This window comes from Helianthus annuus, chromosome 13 (genome assembly GCF_002127325.2).
Source record: "Helianthus annuus cultivar XRQ/B chromosome 13, HanXRQr2.0-SUNRISE, whole genome shotgun sequence".
In the NCBI taxonomy this organism is placed as follows: domain Eukaryota; kingdom Viridiplantae; phylum Streptophyta; class Magnoliopsida; order Asterales; family Asteraceae; genus Helianthus; species Helianthus annuus.
In genome coordinates, this window is record NC_035445.2 from 159,749,892 (window position 1) to 159,766,258 (window position 16,367).

Consider the following 16,367-nt stretch of genomic DNA (forward strand, 5'->3'; position numbering starts at 1 on the left):
TTTATCACAGGAATTATGTTTCACACGTGGAAATTGATGGGTGGCGGTGGTTTGTTCGATTGTATCACGCGTGAAACTCAATTATCACGGGGATATTATACCCCACCCCGGGTCCCCTAATAGTGTAAAGTAATATTCTAAGATATTAACATTTCAATTTGCAACAAACTATGGTACTAACAATTAACCAGAGGCGGACTTAGAAGCTTACTAGGGGTAGCACGAGCTACCCCTCAACACCGTCTACGTAGTGTAAAAATACCCTTTAACTCCATTTTCGTAGTATAAAAATACCTCTAAACTCCGTTTCTGTTATATAAAGGATACCCCTAATCCTAAAAAAAATTAGGATATCCCTAAATTTTTGGGCTAATTCCGCCACCGCACTTAACTAAAGTCTGATAAGTTCTAGAATAAGACATGCAGTTCGAGAAAGTCCCTTTCACATGCAAGCTGGTTCAACCCGGTCAAAATCTTTCACATGCAAGGATCCATACAAGACCTTACTCAAAACAGACATTCCTGGATGATCATGGAGCGGTATAACCGAGGAAGTGCGTGGGAAGCAAAATATACACACATGTATTCAAATCGTCTTCTTTTACAACATTGATTAGTTTTTGATAAGTAGAAAATACAAAAGGACGTAAATATCTTTGAACTCTGTTAAAATTAAACTGAGTTAAGTGTTAGCATCAAACAATCAGGGGTATTCCTAAAAAAAAGTACTGTTGTTGGGGAACCCATAAAAAATTTTCACGAGGGCAAGAATTTTTAGAGTGTTTGTCTATAATGTATAATAATTTATTTCGGCTCGGTTCGGGTTTGTATATCATTGCAACGTGTTTGTATATGGTTTTCAAAATCGACTTGTCCCAACTTTATGCGCTTCTCTTTATGTGCCATCTAGATGTTTATGCAAATTTTATTCAAAATCGAGTCCGAGTCTGGTCAAATATAATATATTTTTACTTCTTTTTTTTTTAAATACGCTTACGTATTTCTTAATGTTTACTTTTATAATGCTGTAATTTTTCAGTTGTTTCCTAATACCTAATCGCTAAGGGATTTTTTATTTACATCTCCATGCTCGTAATCGAGGCACCGGAACTACCACTAATAATCTAGTTTTATGAATGTACAACCAAAAAACTCAATGTACAATCATATACAACCTCTAAAAAATTCTCTCTCTCTATACATATACACATATCAAGTTGTAGTTGGAATGGCCATAACCTTTTAAAAAAAGTAAACTTCTGTTTTGCTTCATGTGGTTGGTCGTTTTAATGGTTTTGCATCAATCATTTAAAAACATTCATTTTCCTCTAATAGTTTAATATGCTTTACACATTTTGCTCCCCGTCTCTAACTCCATCCAAATTATTTGTTAACTGAAAGGTTATTTTGGTAACTTCAAATATAAAACTAAGGGTATTTTCATAAAACTACAAATAAAGATTATATTATATATAATAATTAAATAAAACAAAACCCATAAACTTATCATCTATTCTCTCTGCTCTCTTCTCTCTCTCTACACTCTCTCTTCTCTCCCACCAACAACCACCACCACCAACCGTCACCACCTTACCACCACTGTGCAGTGCCAAGACAATCCCCCTTCAGCCAGTTCTTAATGCTGCGACGGATCTTAATCCCACCACCACCGTGCACTGCCAAATACTCGAGACCAGTAGATCCTCTCACAATTGTTCTTAATCACATCATCATCATCCCATTTGTTGCTTATCTTCACCAACATCAACCCTAAGCGGATTTTCGCAATGCTTGTCCACAATCACCGGTAACACCGACGGCAGCGTCACCCCCTTCATTCTACTTCTCCCGGTCGAGTAATGGAGCTCGCTGAGTTGATTTGGTGTTTCGGAGACCTAGCCACCGCCTCCGGCGATGGCAGCTAGGGTTCCGATTAGATTTCGAAGCCCTAAAAGCGTGGTACGACGGTGACGATAGGACTTCCGGGCGGAGCAGGTTAGTAGTGGTAAGTACGTCGGATTTGATTTGATATGGGTTTAATCCCTAATCACTCGCCAGATTTGGTTGAGATGGTTATGCTCTTGTGTGTGTGTGACTGTGTGTGAGAGAGAGAGAGAGAGAGAGAGAGAGAGAGAGAGAGAGAGAGAGAGAGAGAGAGAGAGAGAGAGAACAATGACAGGTGGTGACAGTGGCGGTGGTGGCAGGCGATGGTGTGGCTGATAATGGTGAAGGCTAGGGATGGGCTTTTTTTCCCAAATACCCGTACTCGTACCGTACCCGTACCTGTACTCGTACCGATTTTAGGTATTTGGTACATGTATCGGTACCCAGTTTTATTGATTTTGGTATTCGGTACTTTCGGTATTGGTACGGGTACGGGTACGGGTAAAAACGGGTACTGGTACCGAATTCTATGTATACCTTTAAAAGTTTTTTGTATTATGTTTTATTTCATATTATGGTATTTATAGTGTACTCGTATTGATTTTACCTATATGGTACCCGTATCGTATTGGTACTCGTACCAATTTTACCTATTTGGTACTCGTACTATATTGGTACTCATGTCAATTTTACCTATTTAGTACTCGTATAAGTGCTCAAAAAGTAAATAAAAACAAAATGGTACCAAGCGGGTACTGTACCAAAAATACCCGTACCAGTACCCGTACCGTAGCTATATATTTGGTACGGTATTTGATACCTAGTTTTATTCAAATTCGGTACCGGTATTTTCAGTACTGGTACGAGTATAGGTACGGGTATTGTACCAATCCCATCCCTAGTGAAGGCGGTGGTAGTATGGTGGTTACTGATGCCTGATGTTGATGGCTAGCTAATTGTTTTTAGAGGGAGAAAGAGATGAGAGAGACTATATACGTTGAAAGGATTCTTTGAGTTAATAATAAGTAGAAATTAAATAGGCATATGTAAAATTACCGAACTAACCTCACCTCTAACTGAAATTATTAACTGAGTTTGTGGCGGGGAGCAAACTGGGAAAAGCATATCAAACTATTGGAGGAAAATGACTGTTTTTAAATGATTAGAGCAAAACCATTAAAACAACCAAACCACGGGGAGCAAAATGAAAGTTTAGTCTAAAAAATAGTACCGTTGATGGTGGACCCATAATTTTTGTTTCCACACGGTCGGGATTTTTTAGAGTGTTTATCTATAGTGCATAATAATTTATTTCGGCTCGGGTCGGGTTTGTATATCATTGCAATGTGTTTGTATTTAAAATCGACTTGTCCCAACTTTATGTGTTTCTCTTTACGTGCCATCTAGATGTTTATGCAAATTTTATTCAAAATCGAATCTCGTCAAATATGATATATTTTTACTTCTTTTTTTTTAAATACACTTACGTATTTCTTAATGTTTACTTTTATAATGCCGTATTTCAGTTATTTCCTCATACGCAATCGCTAAGGGATTTTTTTATCTACATCCCCATGCTCGTAATCGAGCCACCAGAACTACCACTAATAATCTAGTTTTATGAATGTACAACTAAAAAACTCAATGTACTATAATATACAACCTCTAAGAAATTCTCTCTCTCTATATATATACACACACATATCAAGTTGTAGTTGAAAATCTCTCTCTTATATACCGCTTTATTTTTTTATCGGTCAACGAATCCTTGAAATGAGTTACTAGCGGAATTCACCACACTGGGATACACTCTCCTCCGAAACTGACCCGAACCCATTCAGACTAAACCTAAACCCGTAAATTTTGTGTTAGGTTCGAGTCATGTTTTTGGATCGTGTCAAAAAATTACACCCCTAGCCACAAACACAAGATTAGAAGTAAAGAAATAAGGCTGACATTTGAGTGAGGTTATAAATAAGAGATCTCCAACACACCATCGGATGTGTTGGTTTGAAATCCAGACGACGAGGCAGACGTGGGGCAGCGATGGAGGTGGTGAGGTGAAGTGGACTGGTTTGGAGGTTGGTTGGCCCTATAGCGGACTAATTCGGAAGGTGGTGTGTGGGGCCCTATGGTGGGGGGTTTTTGGTTAATAAAAGAAAAAAAAACTTTTTTTATTTAAAGAAAAAGAAAAGATTTCATAGATTTTTTTAATAGAGTTAAATGTGAAATCATCGCTATGGTGGTTGACGCTTTTGCAACTTTTATTCAAAATGAAAACTTTTTTGTATCTGGATCTCTGAGGTTTTATTTTTGTTACCATTTTCTTCCAAATCACTAACTCAGTTAATTTGTATCGTTAACTCATGGAAGATTATGGCAGATTACCCAGTGTTGGTGATTTGGATTAAAATAGCAACAAAAATGAAATCTCATGGGTCCAGGTACAAAAAAAATCATTTTGGATAAAAGTTGTAAAAGCGTCCAAACATTAGGGACAATTTTGGCATTTAACTCTTTAATAAATAATTACAAAAAATATATAAAAAATACATAAAAATTATATAAAATATACAAAAAAATTGCATAAACCTAATTAAAGTATTACACAAACCTAGTTATAATATTACACACACATAATTTTAATATTACACACACCAAAATAAAAATACTCTACAAGCCTAAAATTAAAACATTAATTAGTCCTAATTAAACACATAAAGCCCTAATACATCCCATTCCAATCGTTTAGGTTGGACTTTGGAGATGACACGCTATGATCGTATCACGACCGTCCGACCTCACCTCTTGATTACCGTGTCTGTAGTAAGGAGTTGAAGGGTATGGTTCATCGTCCATCGTCCATCGGTGGTAAGTATTCCTCACCCAGGTTGGTTCCGTACCCTTCAACCTTTAGCCTAGTTGGGTATCAGTTGTGTTGGATCGAGGTTTGTAGGCGAAGGGTTTGTATTGAAGTTTGTTTAACTCTTCCTCAGTCACAGACATACGATCAGATTGGAGTTGTGCCATGGTGTAGTCATACACCAAGTTCGCTTCTTCATTTGTGATACCATCCCAAACATCATCCTGTGGAGGTGAAAGGTTAAAAATATGAGGCTTTAGACAGGCTGTTCGTCGTTGCCTTGCTGTAAGTGGTGAGTAGACTAATCTCGGTGGAGGGTAGATTGGAGCCGATGTTGGGTAGATTGATGCAGGTGGTGGGTAGATTGCTACATGTGGTGGGTAGACTACTGCAGGTGGACGGTTTGACGAAGCAGGTTGAGGGTTAGAACTTAGACGAGATGCCTGAAGTTCATGGTCCAGCGGCACCACTTGGATTATAACCACCAACCATATCTTCAAATTAATTTGGTATTTGCAGTGATTTGTGAAGTACAAGGTGCAATTCATGTCGTGTAGTTGACGGAGTTCCTGTTAACAAATGCCCAGACATATATATTTTTTTAATCACTTTTAACAGCATATATTCTATTTCTCATCAAAAAAAATTAATAAAAAACTTATTTTATAGTTTACCAGATTTAGTTGGTATGAGTTATGTGACTTAAGACTTAAGTAAGTCAAAACTTGTTAAGGTATCTAGGAACACACTTTAAATCTATATTTTATAGACTCGAATAAATATGTCTAATATGAAAGATGTCATTCCTTGCAGAGTTAGACGAATAATTGATGATGATCCACAAACTTATCTCCACCGTTTTTGTGATATTTTTTACTAGGTATCTTAATTTTATTTGTTTTAAATAATATCGTTTAACAAAATATGTATATTATGCTAAAAAATTGCATTTTATTCACCAATTCTATGTAGTTGATCCTCGACATTTTACAAAGTCAAAGAGAGTTGCTTATGTGTACAGCGTGTCTTGATCTAAGTAATTATCATGAGAGAGTGTTTTGACTTGTGATCTATATTAAGAGTTTTATTAGTGGTTTTGAACTAGATTTACTATGGATACAACTTGACCGAGTATATAAAAGTAATAAAGGTTTTTCTCTGTCTATGTGATATGAAAGAACTTGCAAAGAAGATGTTGAGATAAATATCACATTACATATGACCTGGTTTATGGTTTGTTTGAGTTGGCTTTAGTCTTTAACTGTTCTAACAGTTACCGTTGGAATATTATTTTTCCTGATGAATTATCAAGACTGATTTACGCAACAAGATGGGTGACGTTTTTCTCACATAATCATTGTTGTGTTTTTGTTGAGAAAGTTGTTTTTGCAAGTGCTGAAAACGAAACAACATTAGAACAGTTTCAAGTGACAACACCTTGAAGAATGTATAAAACAATACTATTACGAGCTCAAGGTTCTAGTTTAGCCATTTAATCTTCGTAGTTTATCCAATACATACAAGAATATTATTCACCATCTATATATATCATTTATATATCATGTATGTATGTATAGCTGGTTCCTCAATGTACCGGAAATAAACCTCTGATGCCACCTTTTATTAAAAGTGTCTTTAAATGTTTTACAACCGATCAAAAGATTAAAGTCTTACAAAACTAAGATCATATGACCGATCGCATAGAAACTTATTAAACGAGAACACTCAAGAAATTCTATGGCATTCTTAGGAGGGAGCTTTTTAGTTTCCACAAAATAATTCTATGACACGTTCATCGTAGTAAGGCGGAGGATTTTTGACATGAAACTCAAGAAGCTTATAATTGTCAAAAGGCTTGAATCTTGGTGGGTGGTCTTCATCAACTAGTTCTTCAGGTATTTCTACAATCCCTTTCTTGAATGAAAATAAGGCTATGGAGTACCTGTCTTCTTGCCCGTTCATGACCACTCGATGACGAACAGCTTTTGTCCTGCCATTGCTCCATGCCTAATTACACAGTCACAAGTTATATAATAATCTTTTGTGATAGCGAGTGAAGTGTCGGTAAATCCAATAGTTAAGCCGCTAGGAGCGTTAATTAAGTGTTATTTCTTTGAATTTTCGCAAAAGAGGAGATTTCAAGTCAAGAAAACAAAATTTTGCCTGTGTAATCAAATAGTTATGTCAATGGAAGCCTTAATACAGTTTAGTGAAATGCGTACATATATAAAGTAACTAGTAATTAGTAACACTCATTTATGTGTTGTGGGAAACCTGAAGAGTTTATATGACTCAAAACCCGACCCGCAAAAGTTAGTGGAATATCCACTTCGTCAAAATTAAAGCCGAACTGATCCATGCACAATTCTGTTATACCTACGTGGCAAAAGAGGTATACTCATGACAAAAGGAATGTTTATTTATGGCCATTAGAATTGAAGAAGTCCCTACAAAAACAATTATGCTCACCAACGGAGAGCACACCAGGTGAAAGTAACATCAACCCAAATTCCCTCATATAACATTTGTTCATCGGCTCGTTAACTTTCCAACTCTCACTTTACTTATACATTTTATATTTCCGATCAAAATCTCAGTCTCACTTGGTGATCAAATGAGGACCCCTCTTCGAGTGTGATGCTCAGGGTGTCCTGTTTTGTTTTGTAGAAATCATATCGCAGAAGGAAGTTAACAAATACAAAATCTGATCAGAAAATTGCTATTAGAAACAATCTCAAAGCTTATCATAAGGTGTTTTGTTTTTCTAAAGCAATTTGAAATTTCAAACAATATTTGTCAAACTAGATTTGTTTCTAAGAGCATCCACAACAAGAACATCTAAAACGCTTCAAAACGTGTCTAATTAGTTAGCATATCAAAAAGTACACTCATTATCTAAAAACAATCAAAACCCACCTAAAAAGAAACCCAAAATATTGTGACATCATCACCACGTATTTCAAACACTCACTCATATCACTCAATATATATTTTATACCAAAAAAAGTACATGACCCTCATGACCATCAGTGTTTTCTAGTTCTTGGCAAGAAAACTACCCTCTAAAATGGTATCAAATTAAAAACTTGGCAAGAAAACTACCCTCTAAAATGGTATCAAATTAAAAACAACCTTCATAAGATTACCCTAGTTAGGGTTTTTTGGCGTTTTTTTCCCAAAAAGAACGCCCAAACACGCCTCGGAACCGCCCCCGGGGGCTTTTATTTTTTGAAAAAAATGATGGGGCGTCCTTTTTTAAACGCTTTCACTTGTTTCTTTGGCGGATAGCATTTTTTTGATGGTTTTTTATTTTTTAAATAATTCTATTAGAATATCTAATTATTGCAAGATTTCAAGCCCCACTATACCCCTTTTAACATAATGTCCCACAATGCCCACATGTTGACCGGTCCGCCACATGACGCAAAATGCCCAAGGGTCTTCCCCCTCCCACTGCACATGGTTTAAGACCACCGGTAGTGGGGTTTTTTTTAACGTTTTTTCCACCAAACACGCCCGGTAATCACCCCTGCGAGCATTTTTTAAAAACAAAAATACCTCGAACATTTTGTTTAAAACGCCTGATTCAAAATGGATGACCAATAGCATTTTTTTTGAGGGTTTTTTTTATTTTTTATTTAATTCTATTAAAATATCTAATCATTGCAAGATTTCAAGCCCCACTACACTCGTTTTAAGATAACGCCATATAATGTTCACATAATGACTAGACTGCCACATGGCGCAAAACGCACAAGGCTTAGGGATTATCTTCCCCTCCCACTACTCATGGTCTAATAAAGAACATGGTGAGGTGGCGTTTTGGGGCTGAAAACGCCCAAAATCCACCCATTGAGGGTGGTCTAACTTTAGTGACCACACAAGTTGTTTGTCGTAATTTGCAATAACCATGAGTAATGTATACAATACTTGATCTTACCATGAAAACATCAGCTGCCATGATGAAAAAGGATGATGGAGGGAACTCAACAGCCATCCACTCGTCATCCTTGATTTGAACTTCCAGTCCATTCATTTGGTTTTGGCTGAGTATCGAAAATAAGTTCTTGTCCGTATGCATCTTGGCAGCCACATTGCCCTCATTTGATTTCGGTGGTCTGTATTTATTTGGTTTAAGAACATATGTCACCGATTCATTGAAGGATTCATAGTATTTCTCGAGTCCATAGCTTTCGAACACCATCTTCCGCACTTGGTTTTCAAGTTTCGCCACTAAATTTGCATAGGAATGAATAGTTTTACTGAAGAAAAACAAGGGTCGATTACATACTAACAAAGTAAGAATTCTATAGGTTTACAACATAGGGATGTTCATTTGAACTATACGTTTCTTTGCTTTCATGATGAGGGTCAACCGATTACTTGATCTGGAATGCCGGATTGGTGAAAATGTACAAGATACGTGAAAAAACAACAATAAAATCTTAACTTGAATTTGAAATCTTTTTCTGGATTTCATTTGTATACTTTGAGACTAAATGATATTTTATCTATGAAATCATATGTAAAATACGAAAGCTAATTGTGTTTGAGACATGTGTTAATTATAGGTACTTGAAACTAATTGGTTTTTTTTTTTCTAAACTTTTTATGTTATTTTATTATTCTAATAAGTTTTGAGCAAATATGTGTTTTTCTCTTGTAACTTTAAAAATATGCTATTTTATAAAATTCTTATTACGTTGCAGTAACGTATTTATTTTGATTTATGTTCTGACACAATTTACTAAAACTTGACCTGTAAATAGTAGTGTACATGATCAATAGAAACACAAACGTACACACCATCAAAGTTATCTCACAGTTTAGGGTTTTTTTTTATATAAAGCGAAGTTGTTTACCCTTTTGTAATTTACTTTGGGTTTTCTATTCTGGTTACTACATCCGAAATGAACCAAACCAACAATGACCAGATTCTCATCGCGTAGCGCAGGGGATTCCACTAGTTATTTCACATTAGTCATTGATAAATAAACAAAAAAGAATAGCTATGCTTACACGGGATGTAACATTGATTGATTTTAAAAATAGGAGTAAAACGATTGCGTCTGTAAACCTCAGGGTGTAAAATTTTAGTTTACTCTAAGACATATAATGCTTAGTTTGGTAACTAATTCGAAGCGAACTTCCAGAATGAAAGATTATTAACTAAGATACACACACACACACACACACATATATATATATATATATATATGTATATATACACACTAGGTTATAACCCCGTGTGTTACACGGTTTAAGTAAATAAAATATCAAATAGTTAATAACGAAGATTTAACAATTGTAAAACGATATTTTAAGACACTTTTCTGATATCCGGACAAAATTTTGTTTTATGTATGATTAAAACTTGTGATGTTTGTCAAGTTTATAAATACGAAAACATTTGAATCATCGATTAGAAGACAAACTGTATCATCGACTTTCTCACTACGTGAACTCAAGTTTTATTTAAATAACAGTGGTCTTAATTTATTAGTTCTAAAAATATTGTTGAAATGTTTAGATTAGGCATATAGTAATTAGCCAATTAGATAAACTTATAGCTACAAAATAATATTTAAATTCATTAGATAAGTATAAATTATGGATAATTATTAAGTTATATAACTTTAAAATTTAAATATATGGACTTGAGTTGCATCTTAAAGGATGATTATTTTTGGATAAATTTATTAGTATGATAGATGTAGTTATTATCCTTCTTGTATTTTAAATATATCAAATAAATTAATTATTTTTTTAGCAAGAAAATCATTCCCTCAACCCTCGTTATGAAAATGCTCGATATTTGTTTCAATTAGTAAAATATAATTTCTAATCTAGTAACTAATATAAATGAGAAAATCGTTCTCTCCACCCTCGTTATGAAAATACTCGATATTTGTTTTAGTTATTAAGATATAATTTCTAACCTAGTAATTAATATAAATAATGAATAAGATAATTTATGGAACTTTATTCGCAATTTATTAAATGTTTGTAACAAATATTAAATTTAATAATTTAAATTAAATAATAATATCTACACTTAAATAATATATATATATATATATATATATATATATATATATATATATATATAGGGTAAGGATAGTGTAAAAAGTGCTCAAAGTGTGAGAAGTGTAAGAAGTGTATTATAACACTATATATAATACTATATAACACTATATAAACATCGTATAACAATATGTAACACCATATAATACCATACAACACTATGTAACTCTATATATCATTATATAACAAATATAACACTATACATCTATAATAGACATGCTATCAGACAACCTATAGTGTTATATTTGTTATATAATGATATATATAGTTTTACATAGTGTTATATGGTATTATATGGTATTATATATTGTTATACGGTGTTTATATGGTGTTATATAGTATTATATATAGTGTTATAATACACTTCTCACACTTTGAGTACTTTTTACAGGATCCTCTACCTATATATATATATATATATATATATATATATATATAAGTGTAAAATACAATACGGCTTAACGTAGATCACGTACGACAACGTGCGTGATTATGTGTATAACGTGCGTGATTAATGTTTTCATCATGCGTAATTAATGTTTTCCAACATGTGTGATTTGGATTTTTTTTTTAGTTTCTAACATGCGTGATTTTCAAATGAACGTGCGTAATTATCTGTCGTACGTGATGTACGTTAACTGGCCTCTATATATATAGGGGAAGGTTTAAATGAGAACGCTAAATATTGTGAGAACCATGAGAACAAATGAAAAAACCGCAAGAACTTGGTAAAAAAACAATTCAAATTCAAAATTTTTTTCTACACTTATCATTATTATTCGAATACAATGTTAGAAGTTTAATTTACACGTTTAAATTTACGTGAATTCGTAAATAAAGGAAATTTACACATGTGTAAAAAATCTAAAAAGAGTGATTTTGAAAGGAGAAATGAATTATTTGATGTTGTAAATTCTTTTTTTGATGTTGTATCTTAATTACAATGAGGTTTGTATTAAAAAAAATTGGTTTTGATTGGTTTTTTCATTTGTTCTCACGGTTCTCGCAATATTTAGCGTTCTCAAGATAACCCTCCCCTATATATATATTTCCAACTATTATATATGAAGAAGTAATTAGTTACCAGAATTGATCATTTCCTGAAGGCCACATGAGGTTTGTAAGGCGTACGACCTCATCCAGACTCGTAGGTTGCTCGATCCCCATGCTTTCGTAGAGTGGACGAGTATGAGTTGCACCCACATAACCATGGAAAGGCTTAGCAGAAGTATTCTTCATTTTGGTTTCTAATGGGAGGTCAAATAGGGTTTTTATGTTTGCATAAACTTCCTTCGTGAAATCTTGAGAAAACTCATCAGAGACAACCATAAAGCAACCGTACTCTTCAAGTGTATGTCTCACTTTATGGCATGCCATGATCCAAGATTCTGTACCTGGTTTCAAGCCTTCTATGTTAAGTACAGGAATTTTGGATTGTGTTAAAGAATTCATGATTCTTATGTTCAAAAGAGATCGAGTAGTGTATTGAGTTGAAAGAGATTTGTATCCTTTCCATGCTTTTTATAGTGAAAAGTAGGTGTCAGGTAACCCATGCTTCGTGGCGGACTGCGATTTTTTCACATGACATGGCGGTGATTCGGTATGTATCATTTCGGTCCGTTATACATAGGAAATTCGATTAGTATGGTTTTGGTTTTGGTTCGTTACGGTATTCTCATAACGTTGGCACTCGGTACAACTCCAATAATAATAATAAGAGAAGGTAAAAAATCAAGGTAAATAACAATGGTAAAAAAAGCTTAGTGTTACGGTAGGTCGCGTGTTGTAGCGGGGTCGTGACGGTTCGATCGATATAGGTTTTTTATGGTGTTGACACATGCATTTACCGTTTATAAAACCTCATTAAATTTCGTTATTCAATTTTAATACTAAAAGATTTCAACATAAATTATCATTGTAACTTTAAATTATACAAATTAATGAAGTATTATTTAAACCAAATTATATAAATGTATAATTTTTAACTAACTAATTCTGAAGGGCAGGGGATCGAGTACCGGTTCGAACTTCAAGTGGTGTAAGTGGGTTCCTGTCAAGTGTAACATTTTCGCATGGCGTGCGGTCCTTAACAGGATTCCTACGATCGAAGCGTTGCGGAGAAGAAATATTAATATTCAGAACTCGAACTGTGGGTTCTGCAACGAAGGAGAAGACGAGGTGAGTCATCTCTTTACAAGTTACCTTGCGGCCAACGTTGTATGGAATTATATTAGTAATTGGTGCCGTGTTCTGCAAATCTTTGCGTTCTCTGATCAAGATTTGTTGGAGTCTTATTTGACGTGTGGTCTTAAGGAGCCGGAAAATCTTATTTTTCAAGGTGTGATGATCATAGCATGTTGGAGTCTTTGGAAGGCGAGAAATGAAGCGAGGTTCAGGAATGTGTCAGTTAGAATAGAGAAGGTTATTAGTGAGGTGAAAGCGTTGGGGTTTCTTTGGGTTAAGAATAGAACGAAATTTAAGAGCTTATCTTGGAAAACTGGTGTAAATTTGTAATTATGTAATTTTGTTGCGTTTTTTGTGCCCCCCCCCCCCCCCGTTTTTGGGGTGGTGGTTCTTTAATGAAGTTTACATTTCAAAAAAAAAACTAACTAATTTAAAAACACAATTTAAATCATTAAATATAATATGTCAATTCTTGGCATTAATATAAAAACAAATTAAAACACATGGGCTTATTCGATACCAGTTAGTATACAGCTATTGTATTTTCTAAACAACAAAAATTTGGTGAAAGTGTTGCTTTGATAATATACAACAAGTGTGATTTGTCCGGGAAGTGCGGCGGGAAATAGTTGAGTTCGTTACAGTATAATCACTCTCATTCGATATAACAATTCAAAAAAAAAAAATAATAAAAAAATCCTCACATGCACAAAGTGATATTGGCAGGTGTTAATTTGGTCGATAGCTAGCGGTGCTAGTTTGATTCAGAATGTCACTCGGTATAGTAAAAAAAAAAAGAAACAAACCTAAAAATATAGTCATAATATAATATATTAAAAGAATGTCGACACGTGTTTTAGATCCATCAAAAACCATAAAAACAAATATGAGAAACGGTTGGTAGAATCAATACCGGTATCAATATTATATTAAAATAATTAAATAAAATATATTATTATAGTAACTATATAAAATATGGGATATGATAAATACACCCATAATTTGGATTAATATACCAAATTAGTCAATATAGTAATGATTAACTACTTAAATATATTATTTTATTGTAAAGTCAAAAGTAATAGTTATGTTTTTTTATATTATTTTATTTTATAATACTTTTGTTATTTTTTTTTACTTTTTCATATTTTGTTATATTATTATTAGTATTAATAAAAATGTGAACATAAATTTAACTATTAATCACGTTTAATATATAGTTGATATGCTATCTTGTGTGTGTAGCATACACGAAAGGATTTACAGAAAAAATGTAAAGAAACTATATACAGATATATATAGTTTCTTGTACAAGTGGAGTTTGCCTATATTTTGAGGAAAACTAACATCAACCATGTATTAAAATAAATTAATGGTTTAAGTGAAATGATTTCATTTTTATAAATTTGTGGAAATTAAATGATGGTTTATTTCATGAATGCAAAATAGTATTATGGACAATATTTATGTTATTAAATAACATTTTCCACGAAAATACGAGATTCTCTCTCAAAATTAATTTAAAAAATATTTATTTCCTATTTAATCATATATGTTTTCACTTAAACTGATGTTCTAAAATGGGTTCTTGATCAATAAAACTAACATTTTTAGGAAGTGTAGTGAGGATTTTGTAGTCAAGCACGTGAACGCACATACTTGTAGTTATATAAGGAAATGTTGTAAAACAACGGCCTAATAGCAACATCTAATATGTAAACGATACTATAGAGAATATAGAGACAATGAGAAGTATAGAAAAATAAGAGAATTCATATTCATTGAGTGTACATATATTATATATATATATATAAATCAATACAACAACAACAACCCTAAAGCCCATTAACATTAGGTCAGGCTTGGGCTATGGGCCTGAATGTCTGCATTCATAACACTCCCCCTCAGACATTTAGAAATACACATACATTGTTAACATTATACTACTAGATAATGTTTACTGTCACACCCCCAAAATCCACATGCGGAGTACCACTGCTAGGTGTGTGACATGACCAGGATCCAGTCACCAATTACACTGAGCAATTTAATTAATAACATAAGTAATATTCACTAACCACAGGGTTAGCAAATATCATAATCAAAGTTCAAAAGTTTTAAGTTCAAATAGTAGTTTAGGTAAGTAGCGGAAGCATAGACAAAACAGTTTAAAACAAAGTTCATAGTTCAAGTTTATTTAGAACCCAACGCATGGGTTAGACGACCACTACACATCCCCAAGCTGCAAGCTCCCGAGTCACTGGGTACCTGCAAAGCATGCAGTAGGGTATCAACATAATGTTAGCGAGTCCACGAGTTCGACCAGATTTTAATTTCCAAAAACTTGTTTTAACCAGTTAATTTACTCATTTATACATGCCATGGGGAGCTACCCCATAAGTAAGCTACTAAACTGTTTTTACAATACCGAATACTACTTAACCGTACGTTTCCGCAGTGCCCCGTTTGTCAATGTTCTATCATCATTGACGGTTTGCCAGAGTCTATTAGTTCACTCCCATTCCCAGTAACAAGGGTCGGTGTGAGGCTAGTCAGACCTAAATAGCGCTATCAACTAATAACCCGTTCGCCAGGCCCCGGCGACTAATCGGTATTAAGATGTGAGGACTTGAGTGACAGAGTTTCGTTTAGTATTGCTTGTTGCATCCAGTATAAACAGTAATTAACTAAGGGTCCCGCACAAGGGGAGAAAATAGGTTTGTATCCCTTACAAGGGATAGCGTTGGTTTAAGTTCCGTTTTCCCAAACCACCGGGAACGCATGCTTTAGAAGTTGTGAACTCACCTTGGGTTGCTCGGCAGACAATTTACTTGGTCAAGTATGCTGGTCACCACGTCCTAACATGGTTACCAGTGAGGATCAGGCTTGGATACAAGTAATCACGTATATCCTACATGTATCTAACATATAGAATGCATACAGTTATCTGTTGAGTTATTGGGCCTGCTCTAATAATTGCACAGTTAAACAGTAACAGTTAACACGTAGTCCAGTCAACAGGCAGCCCAACCCAAAACACATTGTGGCCCAATAACTAAGGTAAGCAGCCCAGTCGAGACAAGGTGGACTTTAGGTTTTTATTTAAATGTAACTTTAGGTTTTTTTTAAATGTGTTGTTTTTTTTAGTTTTTATTTAAATGTAACTTTAGTTTTATTTAAATGTAAGGTTTTTTATTTTTATTTACTTTGTTTTAATTAATTAAATAAAAAAATAATAATAAAAGGGGGGAGGGGGGATTACCCATCACACCCTTAGGTAGTCCCTAAGGGGATAGTCCTTCACCATTACTAAGATGACGCCTACGTAACGGATAGTCTCTTTGAAGACTAT

General features: G+C 34.0%; 1 protein-coding gene across 1 annotated transcript; it reads right to left on the reverse strand.

The window, feature by feature from the left end:
* Positions 1-6,338: 6,338 nt before the first annotated feature.
* On the reverse strand, positions 6,339-12,316 carry LOC110900003 (probable 2-oxoglutarate-dependent dioxygenase AOP1). The gene is made up of 3 exons (XM_022146907.2): positions 11,916-12,316; positions 8,688-9,009; positions 6,339-6,754 (listed from the first exon to the last, which is right to left on the reverse strand). The coding sequence occupies exons 1-3, from the start codon at positions 12,281-12,283 to the stop codon at positions 6,509-6,511; spliced, it is 936 nt and encodes a 311-aa protein (XP_022002599.1). The 5' UTR covers positions 12,284-12,316; the 3' UTR covers positions 6,339-6,508.
* Positions 12,317-16,367: the final 4,051 nt, after the last annotated feature.